This window comes from Trichoderma breve, chromosome 1 (assembly GCF_028502605.1).
Source record: "Trichoderma breve strain T069 chromosome 1, whole genome shotgun sequence".
In the NCBI taxonomy this organism is placed as follows: domain Eukaryota; kingdom Fungi; phylum Ascomycota; class Sordariomycetes; order Hypocreales; family Hypocreaceae; genus Trichoderma; species Trichoderma breve.
In genome coordinates, this window is record NC_079232.1 from 5,652,382 (window position 1) to 5,675,612 (window position 23,231).

General features: G+C 50.6%; 6 protein-coding genes across 6 annotated transcripts; 3 read left to right on the forward strand and 3 right to left on the reverse strand.

Annotated features, from left to right (window-relative positions):
- Positions 1-1,810: 1,810 nt before the first annotated feature.
- Positions 1,811-3,820, forward strand: T069G_01665 (ankyrin repeats (3 copies) domain-containing protein; the record flags this gene model as incomplete). Its single annotated transcript, XM_056168875.1, has 1 exon — positions 1,811-3,820. One exon carries the CDS (start codon positions 1,811-1,813, stop codon positions 3,818-3,820), a length of 2,010 nt encoding a protein of 669 aa, XP_056034191.1.
- A 319-nt stretch (positions 3,821-4,139) lies between these two features.
- On the reverse strand, positions 4,140-4,889 carry T069G_01666 (phosphotransferase enzyme family domain-containing protein; the record flags this gene model as incomplete). Its single annotated transcript, XM_056168876.1, has 1 exon — positions 4,140-4,889. One exon carries the CDS (start codon positions 4,887-4,889, stop codon positions 4,140-4,142), a length of 750 nt encoding a protein of 249 aa, XP_056034192.1.
- A 1,395-nt stretch (positions 4,890-6,284) lies between these two features.
- On the reverse strand, positions 6,285-7,848 carry T069G_01667 (major facilitator superfamily domain-containing protein; the record flags this gene model as incomplete). The annotated part of the gene is made up of 3 exons (XM_056168877.1): positions 6,285-7,367; positions 7,459-7,556; positions 7,647-7,848. The coding sequence occupies 3 exons, from the start codon at positions 7,846-7,848 to the stop codon at positions 6,285-6,287; spliced, it is 1,383 nt and encodes a 460-aa protein (XP_056034193.1).
- A 4,489-nt stretch (positions 7,849-12,337) lies between these two features.
- T069G_01668 (uncharacterized protein) lies at positions 12,338-14,114 on the reverse strand (the record flags this gene model as incomplete). The annotated part of the gene is made up of 3 exons (XM_056168878.1): positions 12,338-12,408; positions 12,482-13,361; positions 13,491-14,114. The coding sequence occupies 3 exons, from the start codon at positions 14,112-14,114 to the stop codon at positions 12,338-12,340; spliced, it is 1,575 nt and encodes a 524-aa protein (XP_056034194.1).
- Positions 14,115-16,080: 1,966 nt separating this feature from the next.
- On the forward strand, positions 16,081-18,414 carry T069G_01669 (WD domain, g-beta repeat domain-containing protein; the record flags this gene model as incomplete). Its single annotated transcript, XM_056168879.1, has 6 exons — positions 16,081-16,345; positions 16,423-16,560; positions 16,667-16,941; positions 17,074-17,187; positions 17,236-18,202; positions 18,260-18,414. 6 exons carry the CDS (start codon positions 16,081-16,083, stop codon positions 18,412-18,414), a joined length of 1,914 nt encoding a protein of 637 aa, XP_056034195.1.
- A 2,233-nt stretch (positions 18,415-20,647) lies between these two features.
- T069G_01670 (uncharacterized protein) lies at positions 20,648-22,717 on the forward strand (the record flags this gene model as incomplete). The annotated part of the gene is made up of 4 exons (XM_056168880.1): positions 20,648-21,060; positions 21,153-21,718; positions 21,869-22,507; positions 22,572-22,717. The coding sequence occupies 4 exons, from the start codon at positions 20,648-20,650 to the stop codon at positions 22,715-22,717; spliced, it is 1,764 nt and encodes a 587-aa protein (XP_056034196.1).
- Positions 22,718-23,231: the final 514 nt, after the last annotated feature.

Here is a 23,231-nt window from a genome sequence, read left to right on the forward strand (position 1 = left end):
AATCCATGGAATGGCGGCATTTGGCTCGAGATTTTGGCGATGACGTGCTCGAGGCGCGATGCTCCGGGTCCCGCATGGCTTGAGGCACAAGGCCAATCAACAGCGGGCAAATGCCCCCAAAGGCCAGATTAGCTGCGAGACACGGCGCAGAACGAAGAACGAGTAGCAGTAATTTTTTTTTTCTCTCTCGCGGGCTCTCCAAGGGTGTGCCTGGAGCCGTTGTCCCTGGGTGGGTTAGCCGCAATTGCGAAATCTCGGGCCATCGGGGTTGGTGGAAGTCGCTGCTTTTGCGTGGAGAAGGAATTTTCTTCAACTCCGTACTACTTCCCTGCTATATTCCCCTTCTTTAGGTTTTGAAAGAAGGAGAAGAAGAAGAAGATGATGATGTTGCTGATGACGACGACTGTCTTCTCCTTTTCTCTGTATACGTGAATTCATTCGCTGATCATCATTGGTGCTTCGTGTCTGCTGTAAATTGAGAACACCAATGATCGTCAGGGTGAACTTCGAGATGACAAAACAGCCAAGAAGACGAAAGAAAAAGATACGCCTCCGACTAACGACGGCCTAAATCCCTAGTGTCTCCATCGTCCTTCATGGGGCCCCACGTCCTTCGGGCCATCGCTCTGCAACGTTGAAGGCAATGTGGGATTTCTCTCAATCTCACCACCGGGCGCCTCGATTTCGCCATTTTGGCTCCGGATGAGAACAGAGCGAAAACAGCCTGTCGGGCCATGGATTCTCCAATGAAGCCCGGATGCTCGCAGCTGACCCTTGCTTGCCGCAGCGGCTCTCGGGGGGCGTGTTTTGTCATTCGTTCCTTTGCCCCTCTCTCTGCTGTTTTTGGCATTTCGGAGCATCGGCGGCCTGGGCAAGATTAGATTTCATACTGTACAGCATTAGTACGAGTACAGTAGAACATGGATTGTTCGTTCGAGCTGATTTGAACTGACCTATGGGAGGCGGGCGAAAAGTAACACAAGAGTGAACGTAGAAGAGAATTGGATAAAGGTTCAGTTTGATAGAGATGAACGTATTTTGCTGTACCTGAGGCAAGAGCAGTGCAGAGTGGGGTCCTGCCATCTGCCTAGCTGAACGAAGCGAACAATTCTAGAAGGTACAATAGACAAGCACTTGTACTCGGTATATAGTAATGTACAGTACCCAAGGTAGTAGAACATTACCTGACAGGTACTAGGTAGGCTGGAGACAAAGGAAAAGAGTTTGTTGAGGCTATCTACAATAACCTAACAAGGTGCCTTACCCACTAAGGCAGTAGATTAATGCGAGCTCTAAGGTATAGATTGAGTGCTCTTTACTGCAGCAAATACCTATCTAGTACTTGGGAGAAAAAAAAAAAGAACAACAACAGGTGGAGTTGAATTCACTTTGAACCAGAGGGCTGAAAGCAAAAATAAAAATGAAAAGAAAAAGTCAAGCACAAGGCTTTGGTATTAGGTTCAAAGTGAAGAGATACTGAGGATGATAGACCTAAACTTAGTATTTTGTTGCTACGCAACCTTGCCCTTACTAATAATGACAATAGAATTAGACAAATCCATCGTCCCTCTCATACTTCTGTTCAATCGAATCGCCCTCCATTCGCAAACAGCATTCACTCAAGATGCCCCGTCCATTCAACGAGACAAAGGAGTCTAAAAGATATATCTCACGGTCTCTCAACTCTCCAGAGATACGTGGTCCTCCGAAATGCAATTCACTTTTTCAGAATCAATGTCACAACAAGCTTGCTCGATTGAAACATCTCCATCGCCACAATTGCAAGACAAATCTCAGCCGCAGCAACAGTATGGAGCAGGACTCTTCAAACACTGCCGAGCAGGCAGCTGTGGTGCCCTGCCTTGGCTTTGATGTCTTTGACAGGGTTCTCACAAGGTACATGGACGATCCTCAAGATATTCTCAACTTTTGCCTTGCGAACAAGGAATACTATGGATATTATATCGGCACTCTATATCGACACAATGTCCGCTACGGTGGAAGCTCTGCCCTGGAATGGGTTGCCGAGAGAGGGTTTCTGAGCGTGGTTTCAAGTATTCTCGACGTTCCACGGGTGGAAGTGTTTGCTCCCAAAGATATATGGGGTAAGATTCTCAGCATTGCCCAGAAACAGAACAACATGCGCTTAGCTGAACTGTTGTTCGAGAGGCAACATGTGCAGGATTTCATCCAAATTGCGGCGGCAATCAAAGCTGGGGGATTAGTGAATCGCTCGCAAGAGATAGTCACGACACTAGACGACGAAGAATTTATGGAACTAGACGAAGAGTCCCTACTCGAGCCAATGTTTGAAGCTGCCAAGAAGGACCAGCGGCGCCTCGTAGAGCTCTATCTTTCCCATGTCAGCGTGGATCTACAAAACGCCGATGGCTTGACCGCTTTGCACTGCGCTGCGGGCAAGGGACGTTATGATCTTGCGAAATTTCTCTTGGAGGTGCATGGAGCCAACACTGAGATCCGTCGTAATCCTGGTGGCTTCAGGCCCATTGAAGTGGCAGCCCGCGACGGCCAACTGAGGCTTGTGGAGTTGCTTCTTTCAAAGGGAGCTGAACCTCGCTGGGGGGATGGCGGTGCCTTCACCTGGCCATTAACACTCGCAGCCATACATAGCCATGAGGGCATAGTCAGGTTCCTTCTGCAAGATCCTCGAATTGACCCCCGTATACGGGACGGAAACGGCGAGTCGTGCCTGGAACTCGCTGCTTTTTCCGGCAATACGGGAGTAGTCAACATACTTCTTGAAGATGGCCGAGCTGATCCTAATGAGCGCAACGGCATGGACGAAACCCCCTTGGGATTGGCTGCGCAGCGTTGCCAACAGGAAATCGTTCGTCTGTTTCTTGACGATGACCGAGTGGACCCAAATGGACAACACACCAACGGCATGACTCCATTGTTGGCGGCCAGCTCCTCAATGGGAATACAGAGCATACACGTCATTAACATGTTATTGGAGGACTCAAGGGTCGATGTTCACGCACAAGATGACGACGGATGTACCGCTTGCGTGCTGGCCGCGAAACATGGTATCCTCCGTAACGTCAAAGCATTACTTCGGAATCCCCATATTGACCCAAACCAGGGGGATCACAACAATAAAACGCCCGCCATGTATGCCGCCGCCGGCTATATAAGACCGACAGAAGCAACCCCCGTCTATCTTAAAAGGAACAAGCATCTCGTGCTGAAGGCTCTCATTCTGGATAAGAGAGTGGACCTGAACACAGTAGACGACAGCGGACAAACGGCGATGCACTGGGCCTTGAGGAGATTCAGACGAGAAAATGTCCAGCTGCTTGCGGACTCGGGCCGAGTCAACTTGAACCAGGACTGCAACCCTGGGCGCCGCACGCCGACGGAAGCCTGTATCCTGAAGCATAACTCGTGTACTCAGCTGCTGCTCGATTCTGGTTGCCTAGACCTTTCCGAGACGAATTCACAAGGCGAAACCCCGCTGATGTTTGCTATCCGGAACTCTGGGAGCGACAACTGGCATATTGAGAGGAGTGTATGGCTGATGCTAGAGAAGCAACGATGCGGCCGGCTGGACCTTAGATACGACAATGGGCTTACACTACTCGAACAAGCGGTTCAAGCGGGCTCGCAAAGAATCGTGTGCATGTTGCTCTTCACTGGCAAGGGGACTGTGACGCCGAGAGCGAAGGAACTTTGTTCGGAGGCAGTTATCAGGGAGATGCTGGACCATCACCGTGGTAGACCCTCCAGGTGGTGGAAATATCAAACGGGATGGAAGTTTCTAGGAATATGGAAGCTGGTGGTTTTCATGAATTTGCGCTGAAAGTTTTGCACATTGACTGACTTAGGAGTGAAGGAAAGATTGATCTGGGGGTGAAGGAAAGGGTGATTTAGGAGTGAAGGAAAAGAGTGATTTAGGAATGAAGAAAAGAGTTATATAGAGAAGACTGAGTATGCGTTCTGGAGATGCAGAATACACAATGATGAGACTTTAAAAGAGACAAAATACTGGGCAACGTGACAAGCAATGGGTATATATATAGCTGGCTTGTAGTCCGACTCTTTGCATACATCGCAATCCGTCATCAATCTGAAAATTCCCAATATCAACAAAATCTCGCCAGCTACCCCCATCACACTCCTCAATGATACATGATACTGTCCAAGAAGCACTGTCCGATATACTCCTTCTCGTATTTGGGCGGGAAAATAATGGTCAAGTAGTCCGGCCAGTCCATCATCGGCTCAAGATATTGAAACGCCTTCATGTATTCCCAATGCTCCGGATACCAGCCCGACTCTTCCCAGTCGATGATGGCGGCAACCTTTTTGTCTTCGCCAATGATGACGTTTCGAGGAGCAATGTCGCCATGGGTGAAGACAATCTCGTGGTTGTGTGAGAGGGCGTGCCTCGCGTACCTTCGCAGCATGTTGGGCGTCGTGCTGGTAATGTCCTCCATGATGTAACTGTTAAACTCGCGCTCGGTCTCAAACGGGCCGCATTCGTGAGGCATTTTCTTTCCAATCAAGGCCTTGTTCCTATCAAGAGCCCCGATGTAGGTGCCCTTCAGGCTGCGCAGTTGAGCCATGTACCCCTTAAGCTCCTTGGCGATGGCAATCTTTTGCTCCTTCTTCAGATCGTCCCATATTTTATCGAGCGTCTTACCTGGTATGTACTCCATGTAAAAAGCCGTCATCCTACCATCTTGCCAGTCGGTATCATACACCTTGGGGACTGGAATGGTCGTCTTTTCAGCAATAAACTTCAAGGTGTCTGCTTCATACCCACGGAGGGCCGGTCCGCTTTTCTTGACCTTGCTCTCACCCCATCTCTTTACCTCTCGTTGATCGAAGATTCTGTGAAACACTTCCCCATCATTTGGGTCTTCCATTATCTACTGCGTTAAACGACGTTAGTGTCGTTCCTCTCCCAGCAAGGTGAGATGTAGTATTACTGTACTTCCATACCTTATTCTTTGTAGGGATGGTCACTTGATGGACCAGGGAGGTTTACAACCAGAAACTTCTAGTCGGAAAGCAGAGGATTGAGTACCAGAGAAGGGCTTCTACCCAAGCAGTTAGCTTCCCTGAGCGCCAGCCGATTGCTTAATTTAATACAAACTGACCTTTTGCTCTTCTTCTCTTGACTCAGTTATCAGGTCAAGTATAGTATTGGCCTTGACTGGGAGAGTAGCGGTGTTAGGTATCTTGGTGAGGAGTAGCGCTGCCAAACCGCCTGCGGCTGAAGGATGAACTCGAGCAAGAAGAGGGGTTGGGAAAAGATATTTTCCGCTTCTACAAATCAGAGGAAGCAAGGACTCGAGCGAATCTGAGCGTGCTTCAGCTTCCAACCTGCATGATACATGGATACATGATATCAGGTACTCAAGTACTTTATGCAAGCGAGTGTTTTGGGCCATCACCACAAGATGCAGCACAAGAAGCCCAATTGCCTCGGGCGCGATGCAGCATGTACATGTGATATCCTAGCAGTGTCGATCACTGAATGATTGAGCATTGCTGGCAACTTGCCTTTTATGCATCAACATGTACGGAGAATATTGTATTCTCTCGGCAAGCTGGCTTTTGGATACAGATCAAGTACCTCATATCGTTAGGATTAGTGTAGGATCTCAAGGTGGTATCGATAGAGCGGAGGTAACCTCTGTGTACAGGGCGAATGGTTCATTGCCGGAAATTTCTCGTAGGCTTGCATTTGGAAAATACGACACCTGCTAAACACACAGAGAGCTGGGCTATTTATGGAAGCAAAGCATGTATTTTTACGTTGTACACCATTGTGAACGAAGAGATACCGGTGTATGGTATTGAAAATTCGCTGGTGAACAAGGTCAATCATACATCTTCATGGGTGTGTACTGAAACCGGGAAACATGGTTGATACTCGCACATCTATTTACACCACATGAACAACAACTGCTGCTTTGAAGTCAAGAAGAAACAAGAAGCGGGCTAGAATGGCTTCCATACCCACCAGAAGCGCAAAGGGTTTCCACTTTACCGCGCCTTTCTTTTCGCCAATTCGACCATCTTGCGATCGCTTCAATTTCCCGCCATGAAAAGGATTTAGCGCCAGGGCTCCCCCACGGGGCGGCTTGCCCGAGCCGCTGTAGATACTACTCCGCACAAATTGGCTATTCGTCAAGGACTCTCTGCAGCTGGAGAATCAAAATGTGGGCGAAAATGGTCAGGCTGAAGCGACCGGTTCTATCTTCTAACATCTTCCGCGAGATTGACTCAACTACATGTATTGAGCTACCAAGAAATCACATCCATCCGATGCGCTTCCACAAGAAAGACGTGCCCCCAATCACGGCCGTGGCTCCTGTAAAAGCAATGACCGGGCCATAGCCGCTTCCATAGCCGCCGGCAGCCTGTCCCTGCCACGCCATGCTCTTGACCAAAGCCTCGCTCAAAGGTCCGGATACAACATTGCCAATGCCTCGGCCGGCTGCGAGATATCCAAAGATCATGACTGGGTCAAAAGCAGATCCTGCATTCGCAGTGCCTTGTTGGCTCGGCTTCGACGTAACCTGCTTAATAACGCCGGTCCAAGTAGACGTATAAGATCCGGCGAAGAAGCCGTATATGACGCAAAAGACGTACAGGACGGCCATGTTGGTCGCAAATCCCCACAGCAAGAATGTCCCGATAACCGTACCCACCGTCGAAATCATGATGCACGTAGTAGGGTGAAATCGATCAACAAAGACTCCCATGGCGATGCATCCAAACACGGACGCCACGTTTACGGCCAGGATAGTCGACGCGGCGGGGAATGCCTGGGAGCCGAGGATCGAGCTGGCGTACGACGGCAGGTACAGGCCAGGCATGAAGAATCCCAGCGCTTCGACAATGTTTGCTGCTTGATACATTAAGAACGAGCGGTCAAGCAAGAAGCCCAGCTTGAATGGCTTGTAGTTCGATTTGACGGAGACCGGGAGTCGGGGCTTGATAAAATATACCACAGGTATCGTCAGAACAAAGAGGGCGACGGCCCAGATGCGAAGCGTCGTCCGTAGTCCGTATCGTCCCAGCAAGAACTCGAGCAGCAATGGAATTGCGAATCCACCAAGGCCAGATCCAGCCCACATACACCCAAATGCCAATCCCTTGCGCTTGACAAACCACTCGTCCATGTACAGGATGCAGGGGCCGTAGCAGATCGAACCGCCGATGGCGAAGAGGACACCCTGGGTCAGGATCAGGTGCCAGACAGTCTGTGAGAAGGAGCTCAATGCAAGAGCTACACACATGATGAGGAGGCCCGCAAGTGGACCATATCGATTCTGCTTGGGATAGAGTCTCATGAGAGGGAACACAAGGGGGGCAGACAGGTACATAGTTCCCTGTGACGACGAGCAGCCAAGTGTTAGTTGACGACAGCAACTGAGCAAGGGATAGAAGAAAGCAGAGAGGGGAAAGGATAGGGAAGCTTACCATTGCAGTTGTACCGATTGCGGCAATGCTAGAAGAGCCTTTGAACGGCTCGTGAGTGCTGTAGTAATTTTGGAAAATACCAAAGGCAAAGGGGAAACCTAGTCCAGCGAAAGATAATGTCATCGTTAGACATGCAGCACATGATGATACGCATAACAATAACCGAAAAGGTCAGACAGTGCACTCACCCCACACAAGACACTCAATGATGAAGCAAGCCGTCAAGAACAGCATCGCGTCTTTACCCGTGTCGACGGGAGGAAGCGAGACTCCTCCATGTTCGTGTTCCGAGGGGACATCTGGGGAGAGAGAGGAGGAATCCCCAGGTGTAGTCGTGTCGAGTTGGATCGACTCTAATTGAGGCTGGTCCTCGAAAGACGTTCGTCCCATTGTGACTCCTGGCTTGGAATTGATGTTGCAGAAGCCAATGCGATGAAGGGCGGTGCCCAATGGAGGATGACCGAATAAATAGATAAAGTCACGTTAAATCAGCAACTGCCGAGTCTCCAACACCCTCCGATACCGAGCTATGTCTGCGGATACGAGACATTGGTTTGCTCCACAAATCTCTCTCTTTCGGCGCGCCCTTGTTTTGAGGCGATGCAGATAACATAACGGCGTGAGATTAATAATCGCTCACACCCCGTTTTTGGCGGTGACTTCTAGTTTGTAGGAGCCAACGCCAGTGGTTCTCCATAAAGGGGATCTTCTTGGTCAGCAGCATGGAGTCTCACCGCAAAGGGTGGAGGGAGGGACTCCATAGATAGCGGGCTGCGGAAAAGTCCGGGGAAACGCAGATGCTGTATGAATACGTGAGTAACCCGAACGGACTTGTACACGCTGCTTTCCAAGGCTCGTTTCCCCACACAGGCGATCAGCTCGTATTGTGGAAATTATCACCTTGGGCAAAAGCAGTTGCACAGAATGCACAGCCTCTTCGGAGCCAGCCCTCGTACGGACACAGACATGGACAACGGATATCTGCGTCAAAGGATCATCAGCGACCATACGATAGTACCAATAACCTGAATCAGTTCTGTTAAACCTCCGCCATCGCCCTCCCTCCTCGTCGATGCCTCGCCGCTGCTCTCAATGCAGATTTCGTATGGAAGAGTGGCGATGTTGAGTGACTATCAGTGCGGATCCTGAATAGGTATGGAGATGATGGAGAAGAAGAAGGGGAAGAGGAAAAGCCTTGTGTTGCAGCTTTTCTGTGTTTGGGATGAAATATTCGTCTTTCACCTTGGCGGAAGGGTGGTAGAATGGTTTGGAGGGCGGTGCACCATTCATGAGGAAGGAGCCAAAAACGTAGAACCGTAGTACTTGTACAGCGACTGATAAGGTACCTCGGTACAAAATGATGCAAGAGATGGTGGCACATTTGCCAAGAAAACGTTGCTCGATATTAACATGAACAATATCTATATTCCCCTATTATTTACTACTATAGCTGCATTCTTCTACTATCTGCTACTATAGATATATATGTTTCTTAGTAGTTACTGCCGTAACTATACTCGGCCAGTATTTGATACTATCACTACTATTAAATTTGCGACGCAAGATGCTGAAGAACAGAAAAAGATGGCGGAGGACATGGCAGCCATACGCAAGTACTTCGGGGAAGAGGCCAAGCGTCGTGGAAAGCGTAGGATCGAAGACGAAAGCGATGAAGAGGACGGACGACGAAAGAACCGACGGACGCGTCAGAAGATGAGGATCACGGACGTGACGACGAGGATTACGGATATGATGACGAGGCAGTGAGATGGCAAAATTGGGGTGATGTATAGGCATTCGCTTGTTTAAGCATAAGATTAACCATGACAAATCCACCAATATGGTGGTGGAATCCGCGAAAATAAATAGTCCAACCAACAGCATTACAAGGTCGCCCTACATTCGTCCTCTGATATCTTCCAAATTCCTCAAGGCACCGTATACTTCATGTCGCGCTGCCGCTCCCCCGACGTCGAGAACTATATACATCGTGGTCTGAAACGCTTACAAGCTCGTCATTGTAGATGATGAATACAAACAGGGTGTACTCTGTTCTTGTGCCGGAGGGAGGGGCCGAGGTCGATCTCTCGTGCAAGGGTTGACGAGAATCATTTCTGGAGAAGTATTGTCAACTCCAGAACAATTAGCAGGCAATAGCAATAGAGACCACATACGACAGACAGGTAAAACATTCTGAGACGGGAAGAGACTCTGAGATGAGCTCTCCGCAACCTGGGCAGTGGACGAGTTCGCACATAGCAGGGCGATTAACGAAGAGTGCAGTAACACTATACAGCTGGAGCTGTAGTGAATGCCTGATCAAGGTATATCACTGCAAGCTGTTATACAGCCGAAAAGAAAAAGATGAAGAAAAAAAATGAATATGCAAACGATCGGGCAGCCAATATAAGAGATGGCCAACCTGGAGCTCGATCTCGCACATCTGGTTGCTAAGTGACCAGAGCAATCGGGTGTTCGCTTCTGCCTGCTTTATACACATTACACGTCTATTTCTCGCTTCGAATTGTGCCGAGCACCCTCTGTCTGTCTGTCTCGAGGTCTCGGAATGTCACCAGCCTAGTATCAGTAAGACAGAGACCGTCACAGAGGGGTACCAAAACAAGGAAAAAGAAAAAAAAAAGAGACAAAGGTAAGACCTGCCAGGTCCTTCATCACCTAGCATCCGTCAAAATGGTGGCGGCCTCCTAGTTCCCTTTCGACCATTCTTGCGAGCCAACGCCGCCGTGAGCACATTTTCTCTCCCCGTATCAAGCCCTCCATCACACGTTCTCGAGCCCTCGTGATGGTCAGTATGCCAAACTCTGTTGGCGAAAATGTCACAGATAAAGGGGGTCTAGGCTGCAAGGTACAGGCAGATGGATGGGCAAACGCCCACACCCTCTTTGGATGATCGACAACGGAAAAATCGAGTTGACGGCCTCGGGAACTAACCGAGAGGATCCCAGATGCGTGACGCTTCTTTCGAGACGGCTAACCTTGCCTGTTGAGCATGATATAAGCGACAGACTGTCTAGCTCGTAGCGACAGCCGGTTCAACTGTTCCTTTGGCTGGATCTGAATCTTGATTATGAGGATGCGGATGATCGATACATACTGGCACTGCCTCATTGTAGGCCACCATCGCATCGTCGCATGGAGCAGTTTCCGCAGCACGCACCTGTCAGCTGTCACAGTCAGTTTGGGTAGGATTTATGTGATTCGCCGTATATTGACTCACTTCACATGGCTCCGGGAATTGATACATCCAAGGGACTGTCTATATGAATCTTGTAAACAACAGAGTGGCCGAAGTGAGCAAGGTTCTTTGTACATGGTCTGTTCGTCTCTCCTAACAACCCTCCAAAGTTTAAGACGGCATTTCAGCCAGTCAACGTGCTCGATAGGCGAAGTTCGAATCACGGACGTCGTCATTACCGGAAGATAATGGAGAAAATTGGAGGAAAAGAAGGATGCGGGGGTGTGAAAGCAGAAAGGTAGGGTAGCATTAGGCTACACTCTTGCTGTGATTCTGGTTGATGCAGTTTGATGGTGTCTTCCATGTGAATACTTGCCCAAAGCGCCGTGGTATTACTAGATACCTCAGGAAGAAAAAGAACGGAGGAAAGAACGAGATACCCAATAATCAAAGAGTCGATAAATGACAACGCGCAATAGAATTATTTTTTTTTAATTTTTAATTTTTTTAATTTTAATTTTAGTATTGTAATTCTTTTGTTAAAATGTAAATAAAGCGAAATCAGAAGACGACATCAACAGAAGTAAATAGAAAAATCAGGGGCACAAGGACAACACCATCTCGACATCACAGCCCCCAATGACTGCCTCCTACCTTGCACCCACACGGTGCAATGGCAATGAAGAAGAGCTATAATTGCACAAATCCTCCGTCCCCGTGTAACACCAAGCCTCGCTCACAGGGCTGACCAACAACATTAGATATAATTCAAGGTTCACCCTGGCTGGTCGATGATGATCCACACACACGAACGCATACGATTGTGAATTAAACAAGGCGAAGAGGATAATTGTCAAGAGCCAGCCCTGGGGTCGGGCATACTTGTGCCGAGAATGGCAGATACAAAAAGTCGATCTATCGGCACCTTTTTCGGAAACATACTCAAGCCTGGAATATGCTTGTCCGGAGAAGCGCCGTAGCTTGAAACTGCACTAGACGTCGGATCAAGTCCGTCGAGGATCATCGCGACATCGTTGTAGCTTGCAAAGAATCAGGCCACAATTGCCCATGCTGCAGCCAACAGACTCTTTGAAAGAAGCAAACGTAGATGGAAAGAGTTGGTCCACATCACACAACACAGTCTTTGGTAAACCAGCTAGCTGCCTTATATTTCGCCCCTTGTATTTCGCCCAGCCAACATGTTCGTCTTTTTTCGTCTTTACTAGTAAAAGCCACCCGACTTAAGCCCAAAATGCAGCGCCATGACAAACTCCACCAGAGCATCCAATCAATACAGAGAGTCGTCGTCCGTTTCTTGAAACCCCAAGCATCCGTCCATCTATTACCATTGGGGCCTGTATTCCATCCTCCGTGCCGTACCAAATGTTTTGTTCTCCTCCCCTTTCCCCCCCGTCCCAGCTCAAGCGGAAAACGCGCCAGCATACCCGCAGTAATTAAACGACAAGAGGAGAAGAAAAAATTATAATAACTGACAAGGTATTCATCATACAGTTCTAAACAGATTTCGCGCTTGCTGATATCCTGTTGAGAAGAAGAGAAGTGAGAGAAGAAGGAAAGGGGGGTGGGAACCAGGGAGGTCTTTCGGGGTCATCCGGATGAAGCAGAGTGATGGTGAATTAGAATCAAGCTAATATTATATCAATGAATTGAGACCGGGGAATTTTATGCGTAGAGAGCCTCAACGAGGTAAATAATGCCAAACAGCAAGAAGGCAACGGCGCCACCGACGGTCACTATACACCATTGGTTAGAACTTGTGCTCATCTAATGAACAAGGGGGGAGTATAGGTATGATCTGCTACTTACCAACTTTGAGACTGACGCGTCCAGCAATGGCTCGGCCGCCAATGACTGCAACACCCGTGCAGATGCAGTGTCCAGCCAGGGCACCAAGAGTAACCCACCAATAGTCCTGTCCAGCAGCCATTGCAATGGTAGCAATCTGGCTTCGGTCTCCCCACTCGCCCAAAAAGGTCATGACAAAGGTCTGAACCCACGCAGGGCTGAGGATGAGGGAGCAGAGATTGCTGATGCCGCTGACGAAGCCGCTGCCACTGCCTGATTTGCGGGAGGGGATCCGGGAGGGTGACTCTGAAGGTGACCGGGGGGAGGGAAACCTGTTCTTGCGCGAGGTCCTGCCACCGAGGCCCATTTCCAAGGCATCGCCGGAGATGGGGCCGCCTCTACGCTCAAGCTCCTTTTCCTTCTCGGCAAGTTCCTGTTCGACCTCGTGCATCTCGGCAGTGACGCCTTCGTTGGGGTCCATCTGCATTCCCTCTCGCAAAAGTCTGGCTCCAAAGACGAAAAACAGACCCGCGGCAAGAAGACCAGTGAGACGCTTGGGGATCAGAGCTGGAACGGCATGGCCCAGGACCGCGGACAGAACCGTCATGACTAAAAGGGCACCGAAGGCGGCAGAAAAGACGACCATGCGATCGTGCTTCATCGCCATGAGAGCCGCAATGAGAAACGTCTTGTCTCCAACTTCAGAGACCAGGATCATGGTGAAAGACAGGATGAAGGAGTGGAAAGGCTGGATAATGCCCTCGTCCTGTTCGGTGGCCTTTGCGGCTGATGATGAGCCTCCAGCTTGAGGCTTGGAGATGTCGAGGTGGTCTTTCTTTGCGGAGTCGGGGACGGGCGGCGACACTTGCTTGCGATCCATATCGGGAAGATCATCAGGTTTCTATCCATGATTGTGCGTGTTAGTGCATTGATTCATTTATTTTTCATTCAACCTCTCAACGGTTCAAAGGTGGGGTGACTTTGGGAAACAGAGAAAGAAAGGGGAAGGCAGGCTGAATTGCAGTCGTACCTCGAGCCCGGTGTAGCCTGTATCTTCACCATCTTTGTCAGATGCCGACTTTGACTTTGCATTTTCCTTGTCGGCGTCTCCTCCCTTGGTCTTCTCCTTGCCCTTTTCAATCTTCTTCTCTTCGCTGTGGGGGATCGGGGGATGCTCCTTGGGTGCTTCAGGCTGGTTGACAAGCTTCTCGCCAGTCTTGCCTTCGTGGGCCTTGCGGGCCTTGTCCTTTTCGGAAACGCCTCCCTCGGTGCCTGTTGTGCCATCCTGAGGCTTCTCGCGGTTCTTGTCGAACATGACGCCATCGTTGGACTCGGGAATCTTCTTGCCATCGACGACTGTGACATCCTTGGGCCGTCCCTTGAGGGTGGGCAGGTCCTTTTCGCCCTTGGTCTCGGTCGAGACGGTGCCGTCGGTCTCGACAAACGGGCCGAGATGAGGCTTGCCATCCTTTCCGTCGACGGGCGCGTCCTTGGTAGGCACGCCGAGGCGGCCCTTGAGTATCGCGACATCCGCTACATCGGCGGCAGGGATCGAGTCTTTGTCATTGCCGGCAGCGGGGTTTGTCGCAAGGGCGCTGGCGATGGAGGGGAGCAGGAGGAGGAGGATAGGAGCTTGCTTCGCGCGGAATTGCATGGTGGCGGTAGATCTCGGTAGCTAATGAGCGAATGCTGTTCTCAGCGCATCAGGATACTCGCAGGTCGGTGGGCACGACACGAGCCTTGCCGGGTGCAAGGCGTGGGAACAGGGCAATTCGAATGGAACCAGTGCTGGAATACGACCTTAATGGAGGCGAGATGAGAGACGGAAAGGGGGAGGATCGAATGAGCGATTGAGGATGCAGGCTCGCGTGTCTGCGGTGGATGCACAGGGCTCGGAGGAGGATTAACTTTGACGGAATGCTTCTCGTCGATCCAGGTCAAAGGAGTGGCCAGGTAGGCGATTGCAAAGAAGGAGAGTTGAGAATAGAGGGAGGAAAAAAAAAAAAAGAAAATGAGGGAGAGCGAGAGAAAGTTGAAAAAGTCAAGGTGGTGAATTGGAAAAAAGGAGACAAAGACGTCCGTAAATGGAAGACAGAGAAGAGCTAGATCGTCCAAGGTTGGGATGGAACTTGTTCTCTTTTTCTTGCGCCCCTCCAATTGCGTGGAAGATCAAATGCCAATGTGAAGCCAGGCAGGGTTTGGTTTGGGATACTATCAGGCAGGGCAAAAAGGTACAGGTGGTCGTTTAGATTTGTGACATTATCCGCATAGACGGAGCAGGTACCTCTGCATGCTTGCAGTTAGTGGCATTAAGCCAACTGCGGACTACGGGGGCAATTGAGAAGCGCTACTTGGAAACTTTGTTTCTTTTGCCCCTGAAAGCGAATTTTAGGTACACGCAGATTCAAGCCTGAGCCTTTGGACTACGAGTACTTCATACAGCATTGATGGCATGTTGGATCACCCTTCTGAAACAAAACGGTAGCCGGATCAGGCTCGAGGCAGGCCATTCGCCAATCGGGAACAAAAAAGGGCTGCGCGTTCTTTTTGCCTCTCCTGACTCCTTACAGATGGGTGGCATTGCTAAGGTACAGTGTGGAGTCTACAGTGGATTCGAGAGCTGCGATTTCAGTTGTTTGGACCTAGACGGAGAATTTTATGGAGCAGCTCACCCCTACATTTGATGGACATTCATATTGATATACTAGTCTAGGTAGGCGGTGTCTCTTGCTGGCGTGTTAATACGAGCACCTTCGCTGGTGGTAATAATGCCGGTCCATGCTATTTTCCTATTCTTGGAGTAGGTAGTTATAGCAAACGGAGCACTCTTTGATGCTGCATTTGTTGTATGGCGATAGTAGTGATTCTTCGTTGCACAGCGACGACGTGATTAGTATTGATGAGGTAGGCAGGTATGGCTTTTTTGTATGCACTCTATTAATGCCCGAGAAACAACTGCCAATGTCAAGAATACTTTAGGTTGTTATACCATAACTTAGAAGCGGCATAGAAAGAGGCGCATTCGACTGTAGGTGGCATACAGACGCAGTCGAGATCAACGGCATCAGCGTCGATGCCCAAGATCTTGGACAAGCTCGGAGCATCAATGGATCAGTGGGAACATATCGCACAGCGCTATAACATACCCCAACTTTAGGCGCCCGTCCACTATAACAACGCTCCCGATAGCGCACCTACAGGCGATTCCTCGCCCGCATCTTATCTAATCCTCTCCCCCTCGCCACTATCTTCCCCGCTGCACCAGATGGATGGCGTCACGGCTTTATTCAACCTGATGGATCCAATACTTCCGTCAGTTTACTTCTAAGCTGTGCGGGTCGCCGTTTATCGCCCATACAACTGCTGCTGCCGTAATCACCGTGCTACCTAAACTCCGAGGGCATTTGATCCTCTTTTGCCTGACAAATGTCCTCTAATCCGTAACATTTTCTCTCCGTAGACATCGGCCATCTTGATCAGCTTCGGCATTTGCTATTGCTCCAAAGCGGATTCGATTGCATCGCAATCTGAAGCACCCGCCTCCGCGACTCCCGGCTCACCTATACATCTGCTGGGACTAACGACTGTAGTGATAATCTAGACGGTTGGTGACACCCGCAATGGACTGGACACCGGGCGACCGTGATGGTGATGGAGATGGAGATGGTCCCTTTGAGTGGGACCCCAGAGATGCGGAAGTAACTGGATACGGCAGCTGGCACACCGCCGACGAGAGTCACGATGATGATGATGAAGACCATGGCGACGTGTATGAGGATGCGAATGAGGGTGGTGAAAACGAAGATGAGGACGAAGATGATGATGATGATGAGGATGATCCCGACTATCGTGACGAGCCAGATGAGGACGACGAAGACCTTCACGGTAATTTGCTTCTTATTTGCTTTTATTCCCCATTGTTCTACAGGAACTGCTTGACTGAACTGGGTTGCGTTCTCTAGATCATGATGAGGAAGAAGAAGGAGACGGTGACGACCGGGTGGAGTACGCCTTTGGTGATTTCCGATTCCAGATTGTAATCGACGATGAAGAGGCGGGGCGAGACGAGGCCGCCTTGAGACTGATTTCACTACTAAGAGGTGAGATCCCTCTTGTCACTGATGTTAACTTTGTTTATTTCTTCCCTCTCTCTAAACACTACCCGACTTACCAACCTCTACTAACATTGATTACCATGACTTTAAGCTGGCCAAAGATCGGGGCTCTTGACGAGACAGCAGCTCATGACATTATTCCGCGGCACCGGCCTAGGCCGTGGGATACCCGTCACACCAAAAGATCCCAACCGGTTTCCCAAAGTCCCCAGCGAAGAGGGCAGAAAGCTCATGGAGTCCGGAGTCTTTGGCTTGAGTGATACTGACCTGCGGACTAAAAAACGAATCGCAAGACGTCTGCTGGATCGGGAGATTGGCCTGGGGGATCGGATGTCGAGAAAGCGGACCAATGGTGTTTTGGCTCAGGTTCGTACACCTTTCCCTCCTTTTCGATTGTTTGAGAGCATGCCCATATTAGATGGCGTTCATTGTGACGGCCGAACTATCTATGGTGCTTATATATGTCCGATTCATGCTAACAACAGCCCAAAATTGCAGAGCTTCATCCCTGGGAGCAAGGCGGAGAAAATCATCCATTATGATCACCCCATCTATTCTGGCCAGTTCTCCGATGACGGTAACTTCTTCTTCTCATGCTGTCAGGACTTCAATGTGCGCATGTACGACACGTCTAATCCCTACAACTGGAAGCTTTACAAGACAGTAAGCTACCCCTTTGGTCAGTGGACACTTACAGACGCCTCTCTGAGTCCGGACAACCGCTGGCTGGCGTATACCTCTATCCAAAGTATCGTCTCAATAGCCCCCACCGATCCCAGAGACAAGGGAGAGCCTTACTCTCTCGAGCTTGATGACGGAGAGGGTCACACAAGACTTTCATTTTGGCGTAACCGCGGCTCCTTTGGAATCTGGTCCGTTAGATTTTCAGGCGATGGACGAGAGCTTGTTGCTGGCACCAGTGCTCACTCACTAGTCGTCTATGATATCGAATCCAGGAGAGTCCTTCATCACATCACCGGTCATCAGGACGATGTTAATGCCGTGTGTTTTGCGGACAAGGCATCCCCCCACATCATCTACTCCGGCTCAGACGACACGACCATCAAGGTGTGGGATCGACGAAGCATGGGAGACAATCGAGAGGCCGGAGCCTTTGTGGGCCACACCGAGGGCCTGACGTACATCGACAGCAAGGGTGACGGGCGATACATTCTCAGTAACGGCAAGGAGCAGAGTATGAAGCTGTGGGATCTGCGCATGGCCATGTCGACAGATCGGTTCCGGGAAGTCACCAAGGACAACGACACTCGCCTGGATAGGTTCGATTATAGACAAGACGAATATGACGAAGATGACTGGGATGTGCACCCTCACGACAATTCTCTTGTCACTTTCCGGGGCCACAAGGTCCTCCGCACGCTTATTCGATGCCACTTCTCGCCGCCGTCGTCGACCAACTCGCGCTACGTCTACTCTGGTAGTGCGGACGGCAAGGTGCACATCTGGAACATGGATGCCACCAAGGCAGGCGAAATCGATGTACAGGGGGCGACTGACCAGACGAGGAGGCTCGATCGCCGTACTCGGGTCTACTTTGACGAGCCCGGCGGCTGGGGCACATGCGTCCGTGATGCTAGCTGGCATCCTAGTGCGCCAATCATTGTTGGTGAGTACTTTTTCTTGTATTTCTCTCTTTCTATGGCCCATGCTAATATTCTCATAGCGTCTGCATGGAATGGATACAGCATGGCGCGAGGTACCTGCACAGTCCATGCGTTCAACGGGGCTTCTGAGGATGAAGGAGAGCCTAGGCTGGGAGACAGTGTCAACGAGTCGCTGAGGGCAGATCCAGAGACGTTTTATCAATCACGGTTTTAGATGACCCGGCGTTGAAAAATGGTATAAATGTGAAGACGAGGACAAAATGAAAGGTACATAAATGGTCTTGGATTCTTGATGTTACCACTACTGCTCCAATGAGCGCAGGATGATATTGTGACCTGGTGCATTAACCATATATGATGCCATCTCCATGCAATCACTTTCAACAGAAACATCTTGTTTGGTTGGTGTTATGCTCATATTTGCCCATCTTCCACAGGTTCAATATTCTCTTGGTCGCATTAATTCTCCCGCATTTATCCGCTGCAAGACCTATATTGTGGCTGCGACGCTGCAGCTGTTCACAGCCTACAGTAGTCGCCTTTTGTTGCAGATTCTGCTGCCGTAAACTGACGTTACACGGACCAGGACGCATTCTGCTGGCGATACTCCTTGCAGCCAATTCCAGCAGGAAGAAGCCTTGATCATTTGCCGCCACATGCCCTTTGTCTTGCGCATGGATTTACACTTTCACAGTCGACCAACCACCAACTGGTTCGATGTATCCAATCTGAATAAGCAAAAGGCACCTATCAACGGCGACCTCAAGCACTGTAGAGCTCTACCTACCCATAGCTGCATCCCTTGTGCCAACGCATATGCAAAATAAGGGCCCTAAATCCCGTTAGCAGACAGACGGACAGCTGTCAGATTGATCGACGCTCAGCGTTAATATGGGGATGCGCATCCCTGGCCCATCCCGTGATTCTGCAGTTGGCGATCCATGATAGGCCAGCCACCCGGGATATCGCTTTTCCAGCGCCGACAGCCTTCTGATATCCCACCGAGTGTGGCGCATGCCTCGCGCATCCGCATCCAAGCCTCAGCCTCGCCCCCTTGCCCATTTTCTCTTCCCCCCAGGCCGGAATCTGCTGGCTTGAAGCTTCACCCACGGCTCCATCTTTTTTTTCCTCTTCCTCTCTAAAAGATCCTCCACACAGCCAACCCAGCAGGCATTCGTTGGCTCGGTTCCACTTGCAGCCTTGTATCCGAGGGAGGCTCCCAATTGATTGCCGCTGCTGATAACTCAGATTCAGCGCAGCGACGCGCCGCTACTCCGTGCTGTTCGCGCCGTTCCGGTAACTTTTCTTCCTTTTTTTGCTTCTTCCATTCTCGCCTAATCCATCGTCTAAACATCCATCCCCCTTTTCATTTCTCAGCTGGGCCCTTCAGCTGTATCATCTAGTATAATTTTTCTTTTCTTTTTCTTTGTCTTCCTTTCATTTCCCCCTGCCACCGCTATATTCGAGTGCTACGAGCACTTGTTTGGCCCCCCCTGTTCGCTCCCTCTCCTCCCGACCTCGGACAAAAACTGCCTTGCAGCCACTCGCAAGCTGCCGACTGGCCGCAGCGCCTTCAGGCCTCGATTCGGTCCCACCCAGAGGAACGCGAAGCAATTGCCCGATCATCTCTTGCTGACGGCGAGGAGGAGACAAACTTCCTGCTGCTTGCTTGAGCTTCGAACCGCAAACAACCGCCTAGAACTCGTGCCAGCCAAGCTAGTCGTGGAGGTAGCTTTGGCCCCTCTTTCTCCCTTTTCTTACTTTCTTCGTCACTCCCAGCTTTTGACCGTCAACTCCGTTGGCCAAGATCCCAATTAACCTCTTGCGCCTTTGTGCGTTGATCCCATTCTACGAGCCGCAATTGGTTTTGGGCCGCTACCACCCACATCGGCCGAGACATAGGGCACCGGCAAGGGAGCGTCCGGCTGGAAGCACCTTATCCTGCAGCGCAATTCCAAAGGGAGCGAGACAAAGACAATCGGACTTGGAGAGAGATCGTGCTAGCTTTTCGGCTACCTTTTTCTCGGGGACTGTACGTACCAGCAAGCCTAGCCCTTGTGAACTTTTGCTTGTCAAACCTTATGTCCTTTTTTTTTTTCCGTTTGTACCACCTTGTCTACCTATGTCCTTATTGCCATTGCCATCACCTTGATCTTGTTTATAACTCTCCCCTTTGTGGGCAACAAAAGGCAAAAAGAGATGGGGGGAGCATCGCACGTACGCTAGACGTTTCCAAGGTGCCGAGAGGAGCGCTGCAATCGGCCATTGGTGAATAATGGCCATCTTCTTTCACTCTACATGCCAAGAGGCATCGCCTGTATCTCGCTTGAATATCCTAATAACAAATCGTGGTTTCCTTAGTGTCTCCAGCATCCGAATACAACAACGAGAAATTACATGTGAACGCCCGTGTCGACGAACTCCCACCAACGTACGAAACCGCCAAGATGGGTGACCCCGATTTTGACATTGATTTCTACGGCGATGCCGATGGCGACGCCAACGAGCCGCCTCGTCAGGATGAACGCCGCCATAGCAGTGGCCATTCGCGAGATGACTACGACTATCACAGTCGAGACCACGGAAGAGACGATGAACATGAAGACGACCGCCGCTATGACAGCGGCCGTAGCGATATCGAAGAGACTTCATATCATCACGGTGTTAAGAGAAAATCGGAGGAGCAAGACCCCAACGACCGGCCTGTCGATAGCGGCGCCACGGCTGCCATTATGATTTCAGAGCTCAGCTGGTGGATGACAGATGATGATATCCGAGGTTGGCTTCGAAAGGCCGGCTGCGAGAAAGAGGTCAAGGAGCTCACCTTTAGCGAGCACAAAGTCAATGGAAAGAGCAAAGGGTAAGTTTGCCAGCACGCACCTCGGCATTCTAGTCATTTTTTGTTTTGTTGTTGCTGCTGTTACTGATTACTCTTTCGTGTCTCCCCTGCAGCCAAGCCTATATCGAGTTCCACACCCGCCAAGCTTCCACCGCCGCCAAGCGTCAAATCGATACCGTTGCGATGGACAGTGTACAACCTGGCCAGAAGAAGATGACAATCTCCTACTGGAACCCGGGCGTCAACCCCTTCAGGACCTTGCCCAAGGACGCACCGGCCCGCGTTAAGGAACAGCCGCGAGCCGCTCCCTCTGGATCCTACAGCGAGCGAGGCAACTACGGAGGCTTCCGCGGACGAGGGGGCATGGGCGGAAGCCGCGGCGGCATGAACCCCAACTACAACCGAAACTACAGCGGAAACATGGGCTATAATAACAACAACAACATGGGAGGAGGTGGCGGCTACAACGGCCCAATGGGCGGTGGTGCTGGTGGAGGCGGCAGCCACTACGTTTTCGGCGGCCGAAGTAGCCCTGGAGGCAACATGAGAGGCGGCCAGAACATGATCCGGGGTAGAGGAGGCGGCGGCGGCGGTATGATGGGAGGCATGGGCATGGGAGGCATGGGCATGGGCATGCCAGGCAATATGGGCATGGGAATGATGGGTAACGGAATGCCAGGTACGCAAGATGCAGACACTTCACCTACCCCTAACCCACAGACCCCTCCCCTCCAAACGATATCAGCGAGAGCCTAGGAAGCTTCGTCATCATCCGCTACATCATCACCATCATCATCCGCCCCCCCAGATGTGGACATGACCAATCAAGGACCAGAGGAGCAGCCGGTCCGGGAGCGGCAGCAAGAGCAACAGTCTCAAGAGCAACAGTCTCAAGAGCAACGGCTTCAAGAGCAGCAGGAGGCACAAGAAATAGCCCAATATCTAGTGAAGCTCAAAGGAGATATCCAAGAAGAGGATATCGACGCTGAAGGAGAAAGCATTCTTGAAGAGAGCGACGATGACAAAGACAAAGGAGTCAAAAAGGACGCTGTCATGAAAGAACAACCTCAGCAAGTGCATCAAGAACCGCAAGTGCATCAGGAGCCGCAAGTGCATCAGGAGCCGCAAGTGCATCAGGAGCCGCAAGTGCCTCAGGAGCAGAACCCTCAAGTCAGGATAGAGAGCTCAGGCCAAGTGGCAGATGCCAGTGCAACCGCGGCGTCATCTTCGGCCGCCCAGATCCAACAGCAGTATCAGCAATATTACCAAGCCGCTGCTGCTGCTGCTGGAAGCCAAGGGACTCGCCTCTTTTGGGGCTGCGCCATCCATGGCACTCCGGGGCTGCGCTGCATGGCTTGCGATATTGAATACTGGCGTCACTACCTCTTCTTTGTCAGCGGCTACCGTTACCATGGTCGCGTTCCACCACCGCCAGCCCCCATCTTTCCAATGCCACTTCACCGCCCCAGTCCGTCCTCAAACACATTCCCTCCTCCACAACCTCTATGATACACTGCTAACTTGTGCAACAGGCTTCCAGGGCATGCCTCCCAACTTCCCAGGCGGATTCGGCTTTGGGCAGCAAGGCGGCGGCGGCGGCCAAGGCGGAGGCGGAGGCGGTGGTAACGATGGCAACTGGGGCAACCCTCACGGTGCAAAGCGACCTCGTCCCGAGTAAAGGACGTCAACAAGGCCGATTTTGCATCCATTACAGGAAGAAAGACCTGAGCCATGGTTCAATTGCTTCTCGCGAGAGCACAATGGATTGATTTGATTGTATAAGGGCAACGGGAAGGGACCACTTGTCCCCATTGCTTTTGACGGACGTTGGGAAAAATCACTTGTCAGTTTGCATCAGGAAGGGACTCTTTTTTTATCGACAGTGTATAATAGAACAAACGCCGGGTTATTAAGACGTCAGGAGTCAGAGAGCATTTGTGGAAACTTTGTAATTTTTTCTTGTCTTTTAGGCTCTTTGCTTTTATTCTCCCCTTTGTTTATCGCATGTCAGGAACAGGGAAAAGGATTTTCAAAACAGGTTGGAACAAGGTATGGATCTAAAGAGCAAAACAATTTGATGATCAAACAAACGGAAAACAAAGGGGATAGCCATCATAACTTGGTGCTGTGCGTGTAGGTGATTGAGAGGGTATTGATTGCTGCAATCAGCGGCAAAGGAGAGGAATTGTGGG